Source organism: Pongo pygmaeus, chromosome 14 (assembly GCF_028885625.2).
Source record: "Pongo pygmaeus isolate AG05252 chromosome 14, NHGRI_mPonPyg2-v2.0_pri, whole genome shotgun sequence".
In the NCBI taxonomy this organism is placed as follows: Eukaryota; Metazoa; Chordata; class Mammalia; order Primates; family Hominidae; genus Pongo; species Pongo pygmaeus.
In genome coordinates, this window is record NC_072387.2 from 88,829,935 (window position 1) to 88,850,671 (window position 20,737).

At 38.1% G+C, this 20,737-nt stretch overlaps 1 protein-coding gene across 50 annotated transcripts in view; it reads right to left on the reverse strand.

Moving 5' to 3' along the window:
- RBM26 (RNA binding motif protein 26) overlaps positions 1-16,465 on the reverse strand; it is a 93,546-nt gene extending 77,081 nt beyond the window's left edge. For all 50 annotated transcript variants that reach the window (XM_054447324.2, XM_054447325.2, XM_054447310.2 and 47 more), the window contains exon 1: positions 16,314-16,465. In XM_054447324.2, the coding sequence (XP_054303299.1) occupies positions 16,314-16,384 (71 nt within the window). In that variant the 5' untranslated portion in view covers positions 16,385-16,465. The remainder of the gene's footprint in view (positions 1-16,313) is intronic.
- Between the last annotated feature and the right edge of the window lie 4,272 nt (positions 16,466-20,737).

Here is a 20,737-nt window from a genome sequence, read left to right on the forward strand (position 1 = left end):
TTTGAGACAAAAAACAAAATGAGGAATTACTTATAATGCAATACATAACATCATAAAACAAGTTCCTCCGAAGTACTGGATTTAAACCAAGAAAGTATACTTAATACTAAGAAAGCCTCCAACAGCAGCATTAGCTGACTTCTAGAAAATAACTTCTACTAATGAGAATAAAGCAAACACACACATAGAGGAAGATGTTCATTGCAGAGTTATTTAAAAAGTCAAAAACAGTGTACCAGTTGCGTTGTTAAAGAAAGAAACAGGAGAAGAAAATAGTTATTCGGAAAGCCAAAGAAAAAAGCAAACAACCTAAATGACAAACAAGAACAGAATGGTTACGTAAACTATAGTCTCTCATCCACGTACTAACCAAGCCTAATCCTGCTTGCCTTCCAAGTTAGATGAGATCAGGGGTGTTCAGAGTGGTATGGCCGTAGATGATTTGGTCATGCAAAAACACTGGATTTCAGCCATTGTAACAGTATAAAAACTACATATTAACAGTAAAAGTTCAAGGATGGGAAACGTAAACAGTATTTTGCTTTTCAAGTCAAAGTCTTTTGGTAAGTTTTTCTTCTTTTGACTACATACAGGAATTACTTAAATAATTCAAGAAAATAAGCTTTTTTCCCCTAAAAAGTAATAATTACATCATAAATAAAGCACTATTTAAACAAAGTGCAATACACTCACATAATGGAATTCTATGGAACCACTGGAAAGAATAGGAATCTACCTAACAGTATACTTTTATGGGATGATGTGCAGTGTTACTGGAAATACCAGTTGTAGCAGCAACATACAAATGATTCTATCTATGAAAAAAAGTTAGGTATATTCATCAACAGGTGGCACATGTATATTTTTACAGACATATGTTTACAAGCTTATATATGAGAATCAGAAAGGAATAAGAAGACTCATTTTTGGTTTCTATTTCTACACTGTTTAAATTTTTATTAGAACCATCATGTACTATTTTCAATTAATAAGACTTAACAAATTGTGTCAAATTAACTAATCCAGCCTAAAAATAATGAGAGCATTATTACTGTTAACTACTGTATATACCATGATTCTGACAACAGAATACTACTCAGCAATACAAAGAAGCAAACTACAGATATATGCAATAATATGGATAAATCTCAGGCACATTAAAGCCTTGCTTAAAATAATACTCTGATTCCATTGACAGAAAAGTTCTACAACAGGCAATACTAATATATAATGTAAAAAAAGCAGAACACTGCTTTCTTCTAGAGGTAGGTGGGGGCATGGGAAAAGAAATGAGCAAATTTTCCAGGGCAAGGGTAATGTTATCTTAACAGGTGACTGGGTTACAAAAATGTATACACTTGTCAAAACTATAAAATGGTACACTTAAGATCTGTGCACTTGATTATATCTATATTCTAAAATTAAAATAAAACTAAAATACTGAAGTAAAGCATGGTATGCATGCTTTAGGGGTAAGTGCACTGACATCTGCGATTTACTCTGAAATGAACCAAAGGGTAACAGTGACAAGCACACTGAAATATTAATGGTAGAATCTCAATGACGGGTATCTCACTGTAAAATTATTTCAACTTTTCTGTATATTCAAAATTTTCAAAATAAAGTTGTAGGGCAAGGGCAGTCAAGGAAAACCAGGCAGGAAAATTCTAAAAATGAACATTATTGACAGAGGACTAGCCTTTTATCACCAAAAATAAGAGAATAGTGTAAAAGATATAGATCAATATACAAAAAGTCTAGAATAAACCCAAATACATATAAGAACTTAGTATCTATTTAAGGTTGCATCTCAAATCCCTGGGAAAACATGGATTATGCAGTCAAGTTTTATAGAGATAACTTTGTGTGCATCTGAATAAAAATACATAAATAAGGCTATATCCATACTTCATACCTGGATTTTCTTTAAAAATAAGATCATAAAGGACATGGATGATACTACTTGAGAAAATACAGTGACTGGTTTCCATTTTGCCTCACTGACCTCTCGTGGTAAGTCACAGTATGATTTGTAGCATGCATATTGTCAATTAGAGTTCATTAATTGACTGGTAAGCCAATTAGTACGCTGGCATACAGTAAGCACAACTAGTGATAGCTTTTGCTATAATATCACTGGCAGTAACTTCATCTCAAAATAGGGAAAGTTTTTCTGACTATGACTACAATAGAAAATCCAAACCCCATGAAATAAAGGATAAATTCAACTACATAAAATGAAGCATTTCTTTGTGTGTGTGTGTTTTTTTGAGACAGTCTTGTTCTGTAGCTCAGGCTGGAGTGCAGTGGCGCCATCTAGCGTCACTGCAACCACCACCTCCTGGGTTCAAGCGATTCTGCTTCAGCTTCCCCCGTAGCTGGGATTACAGGCGCCCACCACAACACCAGGCTAATTTTTATATTTTTAGTAGAGACATGGTTTCACCCTGTTGGCCAGGCTGATCTCGAACTCTTGAACTCAAATGATCCACCCACCTCAGCCTCCCAAAGTGCTGGGATTACAGGCGTGAGCCACTGCACCCAGCCGAAGCATTTCTATATTAGAAAAATTACCATAAGCAGAATCAAAACATAAATGTCAGTATGGGAAAGAGAAAGTTGCAGCTCATATCACAATTTCCCTAATACATGAAAAGCTCCTACAAATCAACTTTTTAAGAAACCAACAATGTATCAGAAAAACTAGGGAGTGTATGAACAATCAACAGGAAAAAATATATAATACGTAACATACAATATATAATTATGTATTATACGATAATACATAATTATTTATTATAAAATAATTATATATTAAATAATATAATTACATATATTAATTATATATTATATATTAATTATATATAATATATAATTAATTGTATAACAGTAACATATAATTAGTAATTATATATAATTACATTATATATTATTTATGATGTAACCATTACTTTTTAGGGGAAAAAGCTTATTTTCTTAAATTATTAAATTAATCTCTGGAGCATTATATATTATATACAATAATTATGTAAGTATTATGTATTATATATAAGTAATGGTTACATCATAAATCATATATATTCTAATATAGTAGTTATATAATTATGTTATATATTATATATAAACATATTTAATATGTAAAATGTTATCCATATATAATTTATATTTTTTTATATATAAATAAACATAGGAAAAATTTTTCAACCTAACTTTTATAAAACAAATGCACATTAAAACTATGTTAGCCATTCCACCTTGGGCTGGATGTGGAATATCACAAGAGACCACTGCTCTCACCCCAACAACAAAAAACAAGCCACTTTAACTACAAAACTGGAGTATTTTTTAAAACCCAAAAAGCTTGAGGAGACCAAAAAAAAAAAACCATAAATGAACTAACTATATTCTAGAAAGTGACAAACTCTTCAAAAGAGCAAAGAAACCCATGTTTACTCTCATTCCTGGTGGAAGGTCAGGAAGAAAAATCTGCCTCCATAGATGGAGGTAAAGAGAAACCAGCGAAACTTTAAATCACCTTTTAGCAGTCATACATACATGCTGTCGAGAGATCAGAATCAGAAGTACCACAAGCCACAAAGTGAGTCTACAGCCACTCATCAACACTTACTAACCAAGGACTCATGAGTAATTCTGGGAGCAAGGAAGAACTAGGAGGAGATTACCAAGGAACTACTAGCTTCCAGCTAACAAAGTCTGAGGGTAGAGCACAAGGGCTGAGTGAAACGCCTCTGAGGCATTCTTGGGTGGGTTACCATTCAAAAGACAAGGAAAGGAGCAACAATGCTGAAAAACAGTTCCAAAAGGCAGGAGGTAGGAGTTAAGAACAAAGATCTCCCCAGCAATTCAAAAACCTGGAACCAGGGGCATCTGATCTCTCAAGCTGCCCACTTGGCCCTCTTCCAAGTGTACTTTACTTCCTTTCACTCTTGCTGTAAAGCATTTTAATAAACATTCACTCCTGCGCTAAAACTTGCCTCAGTTTCTCCTTCTGCCTTACGTCTCCTCGGTCGAATTCTTTCTTCTGAGGAGACAAGAAGTGAGGTTGCTGCAGACCCATATGGATTTGCAGCAGGTAACATACATCGGTGCTGCGCGACTTGGGTACATTCTCTACCTGTAAAAGACCCGTACACAGTGCCATCTTCGGCTGGAGACATTCAATCCCCATACGGTTTTCTTCTCCCATTCGCTGTCTGGCTTACTAACCAACCCTCAGAACAATTCCTCTTGGTCACAAGGAGCTCTCCTCCCCCCGTCTGACCACTGAGATCACCTTGTGGGGGTGGGAAGGACCTTGGGGTCTGCACCGAGTAGAACTGAGGCACTAATGGCCCTCCTGGACAGGAGGCTCACAAGAATGATAGGGCTAAAGCCTAAAACCGTGCAGTGCTTGGGGTTTCCTGTTTTTTCAACTAAAATCAGCTTTTCTCCAAGAAGCTGCACGGCCTATTCTTTTTTTCTGTGTGTGTTCTGAAATGGCTTTGTACACCTGCTGGACTGTTCACCTTGGGGGCAAGTCTGCTTCTCTGTTTTCACTCTACATGCCACGTGACTTCTTAAACACACACTTCCTATTATTTGTGCGCCTGCGGCTTTTACTGCATTTACACAGTAGCAAAGACCCAGGATCCCCCGCAGATATCCCCTGAGATTTATACTTGTTCTTACCCGACTAGTTCAAATGACCTCCAACCCTTCCCGTCTGCGGGCACATTGTGGGGACAAACACTAACTGGAACTGCGGCTCTGCTAGCTCCTTATGACTTACCATATGCTTTCCTTTCCAGCCCCATGGCTGAGTTTTCTGGTGGCCTTTGAAGCAGTTTGTCAACATCCATAAGGGCTTACTCTGGCCCTTTAATGATTCCACCTACTTGTTTTTTGAGTTAGCACCCCTTTGGTAGGAAGAGAAATTCTTTTGCCATTTGCGAGTCCTTACCTCAAGCCCTAAGTCCTCTAGGGGTTACTATTTTCTGTCAAGAGGGCAAATAAACATTGCCCTCTGGAATCAAAGTGCCGTTTTTGGAAGCATATAAAGGCTTTCCATGAGTATTTCTCTCGCTTCCTCCCAACTTCCTTCTGTAGCATCCATTTCTCTATTCCGTGCCTTTCTCAACATGCATCAAGACCTTCAAGGTCATATTTGAACGAAAGGAAGTCCAGCCCCCTTGTGGCAATTAGCTAAATTTTATTTTATTTTTATTTTTGACAGAGTCTCACTCTGTTGCAGGCTGGAGTACAGTGGAACCATCTTGGCTCACTGCAACCTCCCCCTCCTGGGTTCAAGCGATTCTCCTGCCTCAACCTCCTGAGTAGCTGGGATTACAGGCACCCATCACAACACCCAGCTAATTTTTGTATTTTTAGTTCGGATGGGGTTTCACCACATTGGCCAGGCTGGTCTTGAACCTCTGATGTCAGGTGATCCGTCCACCTTGGCCTCCCAGAGTGCTGGGATTACCGGTGTGAGCCACGGCACCCAGCCCCAAAGGGAAAATTCTCATTCTGCCCTCAAAGCATTTGAAGCCAATGGTGAACTGAATCAAACAAAAGTTGTTACAAAGCCCAGAACCAATTAGACTACAGGGCAACTGACTCAGCCTCCACTCAAGTGGCCTAACAAAAAAAAGGTATGCCCCTTACTGAAAATCAGTCTCTACAGTCCTTTTACACAAAAGATCTAGCATAAGACCAACTAAAGGGAACACAAAATAGTAAGAAAATGTGATCTACATGAGATGAAACAGTTAATCGAAACATACTCAGAGACTGCCCAGATAATAGATTAGACAGGGACTTCACAATAATGATAAAAATGCTAAAGAATTTACTGGAAAATGTGGACAACATGCAGGGAGAGGTGGGGAACTTCAGTGAATACACAGAAACTATTAAAAAGAGCCAAACTGGAAAATCCAGAAATAAAAAATTTGAATCAGAAATAACTCTCCTTCGCAGTCTAGAAACGGTAGAGGAAAAACAACAGTGAACTTGAAAACAGGAAGAGGTTCATATCTATAATCCCAGCACTTTGGGAAGCTGAAGTGGGGAGGATTACTTGACACCAGAAGTTCAAGACAAGTCTAGTTAACATAGCGAGACCCCATCTCTACAAAAAAAAAAAAAAAAAATTAAATTAAATAATTAGCTGGGTGTGGTGGTGTGTGACTGCCATCCCAGCTACTGAGGCAAAAGAATCCCTTGAGCCCAGGAGGTAAAGTCTTCAATGAGCTATAATCATGCCACTGCACTCCAGCTTGGGCAACAGAGTGAGGCACTGTCTCTAAACAAACAAACAAACAAAAAAACGGAAAATAAAAAATATCCAAATCAAAAGCAAAGGGACAAAAGTAATTTTTTAAAACATACATGAGATTTTCAGGATAATATCAAATAATCTAACATACAAGGAACTAAACATAAAGTCTCAGAAAAAGAGGAAAGAAAAATGGGGCAGAAAAATTTTGAAGACATAGTGACCATGAACTTTCCAAAACTGATGAAAGACCCAAAACACAGATCCAAATTGGCAAATCTAAGAAGGATAAAACACATAAACACAGACAGACAAGCCTATCATCGTCAAACTGCTGACCAAATAAAAGGAATTGAATCTTAAAGGTAGTCAAAGGGGGAAAATAGACACATTACATTCAGGAGAACAAAGACTCAAATGACAGCAGATTTCTCACCAGAAACAACAGACGGCAGTGGCAATGGAACAATATCATAAAATAGCTGAAAGAAAGGTGTAAAACCAACGACCTAGGTTCCACTTTAAGAAAGAGTAAAAAGACAGCAAATTAAACCCAAAGTGTTTTAAAAAGGAATCATAAAAATATAACACTGAAATAGAAAATAGAAAAAAAAGTTAACATTGTTCTTTAATACGCTGAATAAAACTGAAAAACTAATAGCAAAATTGATTAAGAAAATAAAAGAGCAACCAAAGGTATAATTAAAAAGGGGAAAGGAAGCATCACAATAAATCCTAGTTATTAAACGAATAGTAAGGTTACAATGCAAGTAACTTTATGTCAATAAATTTGGCAACTTCAGAAAAATCCTTGAATATCATAAATTGTCAAGAGTGACACAAGAAGAAACAGAAATACCTACACAGCCCTATACCTATTAAAGACATTGATTTTATAATCAAAAAATCCTCACAACAAAAATTTCAGTCCCAGATGGCTTCACTGGTGAAGGATCCCAAAAATTTTAAGGAAAAAAAACAGTACTAACCCTAAATCTTTTCAGAAAAACAGAAGATAGAATACTTCCACTTGTTTTAATATTATCAAATCTAGCATAATATTAACATGAGCAAGCCTGGTTTATCTCAGGAATACAAGATTAGCTTAATATTTGAAAATCAATCCATGTAATACACCATATTAACAGAAAAACGGAAAAATCTGTATGATCATCTCAACGGATGGAGAAAAAGAACTGGCCAGGCACAATGGCTCATGCCAGTAATCCTAGCACTTTGGGGGACTGAAGCGGGCAGATCACCAGAGGTCAGGAGTTCAGGACCAGCCTGGCCAACATGGTGAAACCCCACCTCTACTAAAAATACAAAAAATTAGCCAAGGGTGGTGGCGCATGCCTGTAGTCCCACCTACTCAGGAGGCTGAGGCCTGAGAATTGTTTGAACCTGGGAGGTGGAGGTTGCAGTGAGTCGAGATTGCACCACTGCACTCCAGCCTGGGTGACAGAGTAAGACTCTGTCTCAAAAAAAAGAAAAAGAAATAAGAAGTTAGCCAAGTTAACAATAACCTTTTATGACAAAAATATTAAGCAAATTAAGAAAAAAATTCTCAATCTGGTAAAAGGCAGTTACTAAAAACCTAGAGCCAGTATCAGTAATACTGAAACATTCAATCTCTTTCCCTTTAGACTGGAAACAAGACATGGACGTCCACTCTTACCACTTCAACATTGTACTATTGCTTCTAGTCAGTATAATAAGAAATGAAGGTATACTGGGAGGTTGAGGCAGGCGGATCATGAGGTCAGGAGATCGAGACCATCCTGGCTAACACGATGAAACCCTGTCTTCTCTACTGAAAATTTAAAAAAAAGTTACCCGGGTGTGGTGGCACGTGCCTGTAGTCTCAGCTACTCGGGAGACTGAGGCAGGAGAATCGCTTGAACCCGGGAGGTGGAGGCTGCAGTGAGCTGAGATCGCGCCACTGCAATCCAGCCTGGGCACCAAAGCCAGACTCCATCTCAAAAAAAAAAAAGAAATGAAGGTATAAAAATCAGAAAATTGTCATTACTCGTAGATGATGAGATTGGTATAAGAAAATTCCACAGAATCTATAAAATAGCTACTAGAATAAGTACACTTAGTAAAATTTCAGAATTCAAGGTCAATATACAAATACATTTCTATATACTAACAATAAAAATTAGAAAATCAAAATTTTAAAAGCACTTGTAAAACATGTCGCAGAAAAAAATAACAAAAGAAATGAATGTTTCTATATAGGTAAAATATCTCAAGAAGAATCACTAAATAACAGATCTTGAACTTACTCCATTATTTAATACACACATAAAAGATACTAAATAAAACCCTAAGTTAAAAATAAACTTTTACCTATTTCAAAGTTACTGCATGTAAATTGAAAAGACTTTTTCCACAGAAATAAGGTAGTAGGAGAGTAATGAGTAAGTCTAGTAGGAACAGCTTACCATTCATTCATTTCTCTCATTCATTCTTTTCTCTGGCACAAAGGAAGCAAGAAGAGGGAAAAAAATCTTACAAGCTATTTAGCTCAAGCTTCGGTTAGTCACTCTCAAGCTTAGGTTATGTACATACCTAACATGGGAATATTTTACATTTTGCTAATAATACAGTCCCTATCTCTTGGTTTAAGCATGTAAAATAATTTTGAGAAGTACTGTCAGCCAAAGATAAGGAAGTGCTAAAACATACAGAAAAAAAGTGCTAAATGCATTTTAACCACTCAGCATTCAGATGGAAAGGCCAAATAAGATTGCAGCAGCAAAAAGTGATTATGAAAGTCAATTCATCACAAGTTAAGGGGATAAAGAAATAAAGAAAAATGTTTTAACCAATAATTATAGACTATTAACTCTTCTACCAGCTGTAAAATTCATCAGGTTAGAATTACTATAATTCTTTTATGTGCAGCTCTATGGAGACAGCAATCTTGCACATAGCAACATTCAATAATACTTTAACAAGTAAATATTAATATACTTCAATGACCTTTCTCTCTCAAAGAAAAAAAAAATCTGAACTAAACTTAAGCTTTACCTAAACTGAAGATGCTAGGAGTAAAAATGGAAACAAGTAGACCCAGAGACTACTTAATCTTCAAATAGCTCACATATCTGCTGTTCTGAAGTAGGGTAGATTCTATAGTTTTACCCAAATTATTGCCTCTTCCCTTGGTTTTAGGTACACAAACTTGAAATTTCAACTAATGCATTTAATAATCAGGTATATACTACACACAAAGCATTGTGCTAGATAATGTATATAATGAACAGGAACATAGTTAAATCTTAAGAGTTGGAGTCTGCTTTCAAGGGCCTGAGACTCTAATGATAAAGCTAAAATAACACGACTAAATAATTTAATGGACAAGTGGTGAGTGTCGTGACAACTGAAACCAGCGCTGAGAGAGAGGAGTCATGGTGGGAGGAGTCACTTCATCCAGCTGGATAGATCCTAGACAGCCTTCTGCAAGAACTGGAATCACACTTGATCTTTGACTTCAACACAAAGAAAGGATATAAAGACAGTACACCATAATACAACAAGGCTCTGGAATCAAAATGTCTTCTTTTGGATCCTGTCTCCATCACTTACTAGCTATGAATAAAGTATGCTATTTCATCTTCCTAATACCTATCTTGCACACAATGAATGTATAATGATTAACATATATTAATAGTAAGCACTCAATAAATGGTGCCCACAACTAATCTTCATAAAAAAGAAACAGTAAAGTTTCAGAAAAAAGAAACAATAAAAACAACATGACAGTGAATCACTAAAGTTCAGCTTTGCTGAGATTAAGACTCATATAAAAAGTAGAAAGATATAAACGAAAAGATAATTTAAAGCAAATCATTAGCTTTCTTAAAAGCAAGCTAAAAAGTATGCAATTTATTATCTGGGAATGCTGAAGGTTTTGATGAAGCAATGGGATACAAACAAGGCTGGGCATCCATGTCAGAAGAACTGGAAGAGAGAAAGGCCTAGAGATAAAAACAGATTTGTTAGGAAGCAAACTGCAATCATTTAGATACGGAGTGTGAGCCCCCTACTAAGCAATGTCAGTAAGGATTATTAAGAGAGAACCTCATGACTAAGTGAATGGGAGGGAGGAGAAACCAAAAAATTTCAAGCCAGCATAATTTGGAGAAATGAAATTAAAATAAGTGAATCCAGAAAACACTTCTTTTCAGAAATTAGTTTGAAGTTTAGATGAGCGATCCAAGCAGATATACAGCCAGCAATTAAGAGATAAAAGCTTAAGACTGTGAAGAGTGGTTAAGTCTAAACATACTTATGTGAAAATAAAATGCAGAGTAGAGGTTCTAGTTTGGAATCCATTAACAAGCTCACAGTGAAAAGCTCTGAAATTCAATGCAAATATGTATGTATTTGTAAATCCTAGAGAGGCAGTCTTTAATCAGACTTTAAAGGATCTACAGTATACACTCCAAAAAAAAGTTTTTAAGAACCATTGGCATGGATTACAAAGAAAACCATTCATGGCAAAGGTCTTAGTCCATTTGTGCTGCTATAACAGAATACCACAAGACGGGTAATTTATAAAGAAATTTATTGGCTCACAGTTCTGGAGGCTGGGAAGTCCCATATCAAGGTACTGACTGGCAGGTCTGGCAATTCTGATTCCAAGATAGACCTTGAACACTGCATCCTCCGGAGTTCCTCCCATGGCAGAAGTCAGAGGTCTCCCATAGCAGAAGTCAGAGGGGCAGAGGCAAAACCTAACCTTCTATAAAGGCATTAATCCAATCAACAAAGGCAGAGCCCTCGTGACCTAATCACCTCTTAATACTTAACGCAATTAAATTTCAACATGAATTCTGGAGAAGACAAACATTCAAATCTTAGCAGTAATTAATAAAATGTCAGAAGTAAAAAGTGGATGAAAAAAATGTCAATGTAACAACATTGAAAAATACAATTAGAATCTGAAGAAAAGGAACGAAAGAGGGTAAGACTGATTTAAGAAAAGGAACCAACACATTAAGGATTCAAGGCAAGTAAGTTAAAAAGGTGGCATCAACACTGATGTTATACACGCATAGGGCAAAAAATATAAAACTTCAGGCAATAAATATAAATCGATTGGTAACACTGAGGTAAGCAATTTTGGTTGTAATTATATTACAACGAAAAAATTCTATTCCAAGACATTAAGAAGTAAATGGCTGAGGGCAAATTAACAAAAAATTAAAAGTCTGACTACTACTACAAGATTTACCAGCGACAGGAACAGAAAGCTAGCAAGAAAGTGACTAGAAGCATTTTATTTTTTGTTTTTTTTTTTTTGCTATTATTGCTGAGTTTTTCCTAAGGAATGGGAAATGGACTTACTATGCCAAAAGAAGCCAACTGAAAAGGAAAGGTCAAAGGAATCAAAAATACTCAAAAGTTCAGGAGTAAAAAGATCATTTAGCCAACCCAAAAGAATAACTCTTCCTATCAGACACGAACAAAAATAAATTTTAATGTGGTGAGAAAGGTGTAGTAACAAGTACAAGTGAAGTACAGGTGAAAATACTACAAAAACTCCAAAGATGTTTATTTCTTAAACTCTAAAGCACTGATAATCACGATGCTTTAGAATTTTGTTATTTTACAATAGTAGCCAATACTATCAAAATGTCATAGTAAAAAAGTATATACAATAACAGAAAACACTAGGATGCTGCATTGAGTAGTAGTAAATTAAGAATATGCATGCAGCTCTAGAGTCAAAAAGCCTTAGTTTAAATCACTGTGGGCAAATAACTTCATGCTTCAGTGCCTCAGTATCATCACCTGCAAAATTGAGAGATAACAATGCTTACCTCATAAAACTTGTAAGTACAATAATACAAAATGTTTAACAACTATGCATACAGTTTAGGTGGTAGCCACAGCAGGAGTGTTGGTGATAATTCTAACAGTAGCAACAGTAGTAATGTAGCCTATCTGTGTTTAATCAACCAACGTCTAAGAAAGGAGGGGAAGGGCAAGGCTCACAAACATGTGTCCCATTCAACCCTTTCAACTAGAGATGGAAATAGTGTAATTCTTCCTATTATACCAATAAGGAAAGAGGAGGTTCCTTTGCCTAGACAGCTAATAAATGGCAGAAGTGAGATTTGAATACTGATCTGGACACAGAGATCTTCCTTCCACCACACACTTCCTCCACAGCACTACACAGTGGCAGAAGCACAACACTAGGCATTTTGTTCTTTACTACTCAACTCACAAAACCTCAGTACGTCATTACATCCATCTGCCTCTCAATTTTATTTTCTAAAAAATTAAAGTTTCATTAGATGTTTAGGTGTCTCTTCAGAAAAAAAAAAAACAAAACATGACTTTGATGTGTAAGTCCACTTAAAAGTTTTAAATACAGTAGAAAGTGTTTTCTGTTTTTTTTGTTTTGTTTTGTTTTGTTTAAAAGTTTACTACAACAAAAGAGCTTAATTTTTTTTCAGGACTTCTTATCATCAAAACGAAATGTTAGAAAAAAGACTAACATTTAGTTTCATATTACTGGCAAGTATGACTAAGCAAATCTTTGAGATAACAAAACATCAATCTTAAGCATTTCAAGATGACAATTTTAATAAAGTTCAAAATTCTCAATTTATGAAAAAGACATTGAAAATTATTTTCAATAATTTATGAAACTCATAACCCTGATACATGTACAGAAGTTATGAAACAGTAAAATACAGATATGCAGACTTCTATTTCACGCTGAAAACACAGCCAGGCTTTTTTTTTTTTTTTTTAAACATCCATCTGAAAATCCTGTTGCCCTAAAACCCTTCACTGGCTTCCCACTATCCTTCAATAACATCCAAAGTCTTAAACATGACTCAACAAAGTCCTGTGTGATCTGGCTCCTTTCTCTGGAGCTTTCCACTGCCATTCTTCTCCCTTGCTTTTTTCTATTTCTTTCAATTCCTCCAACATATCTTTTTTTGTCCATTTTTAGGACCTCCATACAATCTGTTAACCAAACCTATAATGCTTTCACAGGTCTCCAATCCCATCCTTTTGCCCCAGCAAAGTGTTCTTCATCCTTCCAAACTGAGATAAACATTACACCAGGAAGTGTTTCCTGACGTTCCCAGACTTCAACACCTATCTTTCCTGCTAAATGGTAAATAAAATGAAAAGAGTCATTTCATGTCTTGTTACCTACTATTTCCCCAATATCTTGCACACTGCTTAGCACAGAGTAGGTTAAGTACTCTTAAAATAAATGTTTGCTGAATTAACACATTCAAAATGTGGAGTAAGTCCAAAACCATAAAGTATTTAACCAGCACAGGTAACTAAAAAGTTTTATGTAAGTTTCAAGTTACAGCTTACCCTTGGTCCTCTGTATGTTCCTCTCTCAAAAAGAGGTCGTTTGGTAATTACAATGTTAAAGCAAAAAAAAAAAAAAAAAATCCTTTTAGATAACAGATCATAACATTTCACAAAACCAACGTTAGAAACCACTGATCCATAATTGGGATCAGCTTTCATAAGTCATCATACAAAAGAATCCACCTGAAATGCAATCAAAAGGACAAGAACTTGGATAAGGGCTCAATTTTACCACAGCTACACACATTAGAAAAGGACCAATTACAATTCCCAGTGTCTAGGCTCTACTAGCAGTGCCTTATTTATGACAACATAATGACTGCAGTGCTACAGCCATCCAGAGTAGGCTTTACGATACATGGAATATGTTTTATTAAGACTAAAGAAAAATTACAAGCATACACTCTAAGTGGCTACAGTCTTCTCATTTAGGTAAGATGGGGGGATATGGCAGTAAATCTAATATGAAACTGAACGCTTAAAGGAAAGCTATTTCAATCCAAAACATTTCTAAGTTTTGTATTCTCCTAGTAACTACTGAATACTAATTACACACCAGACAGTAGTCTAAGATTTCCTTAATATACACTCATTATTTTCCCAATTTTACAGTTGAGGAAATGGAAGCCCTGAGTTAAGTAACTTACCCAATATCACACAGCTGGTAAGTGGCAGAGGCAGAATTCAAAGCCAGACATCCTGCTCCAGAGTTCTCCTCACCGCTATACTATGATGCCCACTCTCCAATACACCAAAATAGGACTTCCATCTGCACAACTCCACTCCAGTGAAACTATTTTGCTAAGGTTACCAATGACTTCCACTTTGCTAAATCTAAGGGCTACCTATTTGCCTCCATTTTTTCATGCATTCTGCAGCATTTCATAAACTCCTCTTTTGCCATACACTTGTTCTTTAATGACATAAAGCCCAGTTTTCCTCCTGCCTCAGTACTAGGCCCTCCTCTCTTCCCTATCTACACATTTTTCGTAGGAAATTTCCCACAATGTCATCGTTTTAAATACTATCTGCATGACTCCAGATTTCTCCAGTCCTGTCCTGAGTTTTAGGCTCATATATTCAATGATCTGCTAGCACACTTAGATGCATCCCACAGACTTCACACTTACTGTATTTATTATTATCAAAACTAGCCATCCCCTTTCCTTCTCCCCTTAACCTGTTCTCTGCCTTCTCTACTATCACCCATTCTGTTGCTTGGGTTATCTAAGGCACCACCCTTGATTTCTCTTTCCCTCATCTCCCGCATTTAATCCATTAATCTTACTTATGAAATGTATTTGGATCTGCCTGTCTCCACCATCACTCTAATGTAAACTAGCCACATCTCTGCCTACAACACTCTTCTGAACAGTCTCCTTACTTCCATTCTTGCCCTCTCAGTCTCTACGAAACAGGCAGAGTTAAAACAAAATTAAATCAGTACTTCTCTGCTTTAAATCATCTCACGTCTTCCCATACATGATGTGGCCCCTATCTACTTGTCCAACTTGTTGCCTTTATATTCTCTCCCTCATCACAAGGCTCCTTCCAGCCACAGTGGCCTTTCTCTTCCTGAAACATACCACAATCACTTCTGCTACAGGGCCTTTCATTTGCTCCTCTTGCAAGGAATGTTCTTTTCCAAGACTTTGACACAGATGGTCCCCTCTCTTTAGATGTTACTCCAATGTCACCTTCTCTGAGAGTCCTTCCTTGACCAATGTGAAGTAGCCCCCCTCATAATCAGTTTTACATGATTCTCTATTATTACAATAGTCACAGCTCTATTAATATATGGATTTATTTATGTCTTGTCGATTTTAGAATTTAAAAGCTCTATCCCCAAAGCCTCCCATAGTATATAGTAGGTACCTAATAACTTTATTAAATAAGTGAATTTTCCCCATTGCATTATTGTAAATCAACCAATTCTGATAAAGCACTTTGGTCCATGTTATATTTTGTATTAACAAGTCGTCAAAACACTCCTTAAATGTTCCAATCTAAGACTATTTCAGCACTCTAACCGCAGCCCCCAACACAAAATCTATCTATAGCATCCCACTTAAAACTGCTAAGTATTCCATATGGATGAAGATTCAATTTTCTTTCTCCTCTCCAAGCTAACGAACGTGTAGGCGGGAAAGGGGAATTTTACTGGCCACCTCAGCACCTGTTACATCTTCAATCAGTGAAGAAAGGTGCCGATGAGCCAGACAGCACATGGGAGACGTGGCCTTGCTTTCAGGAATTATATTTAGGTGAAACGTGAGTGATTTAAGCTAGAACTGCCCGAATCCCTAATAAAGGCCGTCTACTTCATTTAGAAAAACAAGGTAAAACAGTCTGAAGGAAGTAAAATACAGTCGGTTTCACTAAAATTAAAACCGATTTTGAGGCCCCCGGAAAATATTGCGGGTGGGGGTTGGAGTCGGTCTATATATAACGGGAAAACGAGACCAGCTCAGCAATAAAATAAAGCTCGACTCAGGCTCTCGGGGGTATCCTGAACCTGGAAGCGAGGTGGACGAGGAGGAGAAGCCACAGAGCCCTGGGACCTCCGTTCACCGCTTCGGCCTCCACCGCAGGCACTTGGGGAAACTGCACAGATCTCTGGGTCCGCCTATCTCCCACTGCCATCCCTGCAAAGAGATCTCCCCTGGATACTCACATGGGCTCGAGAGTCTTGCTGAGCCAGGACTTGAGTGCCTCGAAGTTTTCAATGATCATTTTAGAAACCATCCACAGCGGCCCTAAGGCCCGTCACACTCCTCCGCCCGCCCAGGTCGCGGCCGCTACAGCCGCCGCTGCCCCCGCCCCCTCCTCCGCGCGCCGCCCGCGTGGGCCGCGGTGGGAGGCGCCGGTGGCAGGTTCCCGCGGGCCCCGGTCGGCGAACAGCTCTGCAGGGACCGCCGCAGGCCACAAGTGGACGGGGTGCCAGGAGCTCCCCGTCCCCGGACCCCGGTCCGGGCTGAAACAGCAACGGTTTGCCCGGGCCCTCCCCCTTCCCTCTTCCCTCTTCCCCCTTCCCCAGCAAATCTACCCAGACCGGAAGCGCGACACGCGCTTAGACCCGGGCCTTCTCTCAGCCTCGGGACCAGGTGCTTGTTGGCTACGTCGAAAAGGCAAAAGTAAAGAAAGCGAAGGCGAAGGGACAGCTCAATGGGAACGTTTCAGGGGGTCTTCCCGGCTCCCAGCACCCCCAAGAAGATGGCTGCCGATAAATCTCGCGAGAATTGATGAAGTCTCGCGGTGGCTCCCGGAGCCTGCTGGGAAGAGACGTAAGGTCGGCGGAGAATGCGCGGGTCGAGTGCTGTAGTTCGATTTTTGCGTGTGTGCGTCGCCTGCGGCCTTTGTGCCTTTTTATTGTTTGCTTACCTTTATGATATAAAGACCTTATTTCTTACAAGGAGGAAAAGACCGCTGACTTCAGAAACAGCGAGAACCCCAGCTCGTCCCCGGTGAGACGGCCGTGGCCTGTCAGCTGGAACGGTCCTGCCGGATGGATCTCGCTTTGAGAGCGTACAAACCCGCGTGCGCGACACCAGGCGGCCCGTAGGTTCCAGGTGCCGAGCACGCTACCTCCTCCATTTACCTAAGTGCCCTACCAGTATCATATTCTGTGTATGCTGTGATGTGAACGAGGTTTGTAAACACAGGCTGGTCTAATGGAGCCCAATGAGACCGCCAGAGGATTAGTGTTTTGTCCAACAGTACTCGACTTGCTGGTAGAGCCCTAATGACTCAGGGATGCCCCAAGGGAAAGGTGAGAGAACCTTCACGTCTCTCAGGTAGTTTCCAGCCTGCACTTTCTCCCAGCTAAAGATAGGTTTTGTTATTTTTAAAATTCTCTTTATTTAGAGCAAATTCAGCCCTATCTCAGATCGGGAAATTATATAGTATCAAAAGAGAGTCTTCATATTAGCAACCCAAATAAATAAACTGTTTTCCTGGGTGATCAAATAAGTTTGATTCCTGCTTGAGTTCTATTTAGATACTAGGTGGAATTTTACAAAGGGTCTACGTTCCATGAACTGTAATGGAATGAAAATATTCACAATCTAAAGACATTTTCAGTAAGTAGATCAATAAAAGCTCTTTATGAGAGACACCGATAGGCTAAATTGTTCTTAGGAACTCTGAGTTTATAATTTGCTAGAGTGAAGTGTCTTTAAGGATTAGGTGGAAAGATTATGAACTACAAAGCAAGACATTTGTTTTAAAATACAGCATATAGAGTAGAATACAAATTAGAATCCAGCTACTGAATAACCAGGGTATTGATTAAAGTGATTTAGCTAAGTGAAATAAACCAGACATGAAAGGACAAATATTATGATTCCACTTACATTAAGTACCTAGAGTAGTCAAAACTCCTAGAGACAGAAGGTAGAATGGTAGCAAGAGCAGGGATGGGGAGGGTGCCCAGGAGAAGGGAAAATGAGGAGTTATATTTCAGTAGATAATAGAGTTTCAGTTTAGGATGATTTAGTTTCTGGAGATGAGTGGTGTTGTGTGGGTTGCACAATATGAATGTACTTAATGCAGTGGACCATATAATTAATGAAAACGATAGGTTTTATATGTATTTTACAATAAAAATTGTTTATAAATTTAATATTGCCGAAAGTTAAAATTATATTTGTTTAGTCTGTTTATTGTAGCCTTGCCACAGGCTGATGACACCAGTATTTTCAACCTTATCACCAGCTATTCCATTACTCTGGCTCTCCACTTCAGCCTTCCAAAGCTTCTATCAAATACTGTATACCCCAGATAAACTGACTTGCTCACCCTCCCTTTCTCCAAACATTTGTTCACTTTATTTTCCACAGAGAACTCTGCTACTTCTTTCCCTGACTGCTCAAACTTTGCCCATCCATCTCTCATACCACTGTCACTGTCTTATTTAAAGTCTTTTATTCTTCCTAAATAATAGCAAAAGCCTTTTAATATCTTTGCCTTTTATGCTGACCTCCATCTCAGTTCATCTTCAGTTGCCCTCATCATCATTGCCTTTAATAGCAATAATTCTAAAATTTGGACCTAATCATGTCACTTTCTTGCTTAAAATCTTCAACTTCCACATTATCTTTAGAATAAAACACATTATTTAACATCCTATAAAGGGACTTTCATAAATCAGACACCTTCCTTTTTGCCTAGAAACTCCTTTCAGTGCCTTTCAGTCTTTGCTTCAGCCATCCTAAACTATTTTGAGTTCCTTAAAATAAGTTGTTCCATGAAAAGGCCCTTTATGCAAAGTGCCCCCCAAACATCAAAGGAGAAATCAAATGAACAAAGCAGACAAATCCAGTTTGGTCAGTAAAGAGTGTTTTGTTGGGGGTAACTTACAGACAGAAGCATGGTCTTCAGTGGCAGCAAGACAGGTAGATCTCTGCCCTATTACTCCCCAGACCAGTACTTACATGCCATAAGGAAAGGGTGTACGTACTGTATAGAGACATTTAAAGGCAACCCTCCAGACAGGCAAGAATGCTATATGCATCATAGCCTGTAATTTGTGTGATAACATCAGGGTTGCTTTGTTCTTAAACTAAGGACAGTAAATAAAGTAATAATCACAGGGCTGGGGCTAATCAGAAGGCAACATGACAAATTAGCATTCAAGATAGAGTAAACGTTTGTGTCCACAGAAGTGTGTCCTCTCACTAAATTGAGCCATTGCAAAATGTGTTTCTCTACCTTTCATTTGATAGATTCCTACTTATGCGTCAAAATGCAATGCATACAGCATCGCCTTTGGAAATCCATCTTTGACCTCCCTTCTCTAAAGCAAGAGTCCCTCTGAGATTTTCTGACATCAGCCTGTGATTGCTTCTTTTATAGCACTCATAGCTTTATTTTTGCAAGTATGTGATTATCTGTTCTTTAGTGGATTATAGCTTTGAATCCCCCGCTTCAAGAACAGCCGCTAATATATTCAGCCAATCCTTATTCACGGTGGTTCTGTAAAAAAGCCACAAATGCTGAATTAGTGAATATGGAACCATTGCTCCTAGGAGAAATGCAGGATTAGGTTCCTTCAAGCCTCTTATCAAATGTTTGTCAACCAGCCCATAAATACCTTGTTTTATGTGTGTTTCTTTTTAAAGGCACCTTATGTAGGAAACAAAAATTTTTTTAAGGCACCTGATTTAATATAGTTGATTCATTAACATTGAATTCATAGCCAGTGGCACTATAACTCATGCTTACCTGGTGTATGTATTTTCTCTTTAAAAAGAAAGAAGAGCCTTCTGGCACTTAGGGACCTAGATAGCCTCATCACTACACTTGGGGGGCATTTTAAACAGTGAAATCACAAAAAGCTCAAAATTGCAACAAATATGGCACTAAATAGACCATAAAAAGGACACTTGTTCCAGTGTGAGAGCTAAAACAGGAAGGCAGAGCATCCCCTTGTTTCACCAAAGCTGGGAACATGTGCATCAGGTGACTCAAATTTTTTGCCTCTGTTCATGTCGACAAATGACTGCAAAAGCATTCCAAGTATTGATTTGGGCATTGCAAATAAATTTTAGCAAGTAGGCAAACTCAACAAATACAGAATCTGCAAGTAATAAGGATTAACTATATTTTTTGAATGACCAAAGGAAGCCGTACCACTTCCATGAAACCTTTCCTGGCCACTGTGGCTGATAGCAATATCTTCCTCCTCTAAATTTATGGTACAGTGCTTATTATCACTTCATGGTGAGTCATTTTTGCTTCCTAGAATGCTTCTCTTCCTTAACCATTAACATTTATCCTTCATTTATCCCTGCTTCATCTTCTTTGGCCCTGCCTTCAAAGGTGACAATTAGCTGATGTAATCATCAATTCTACTAAGAGAAGACTAAACAGCTGCCATAGACTACTTTCTCTATTCAGTAACATGTACATTTTGGAATGTCCAGTATTAGGTTACCTGCTTAACGTTTTCCAATACACCATGTTCTTTCAAGGCCATGTGACTTTATTAGCGCTGTTCCTTTTGCCAGAATGATTTTCCTTATTGCTCAAATGTCAGTACCTCAATGATACCCTGGACAAAGGTCTAGCTCTCTACCTGTAGAACAGGAGTTAAAACAT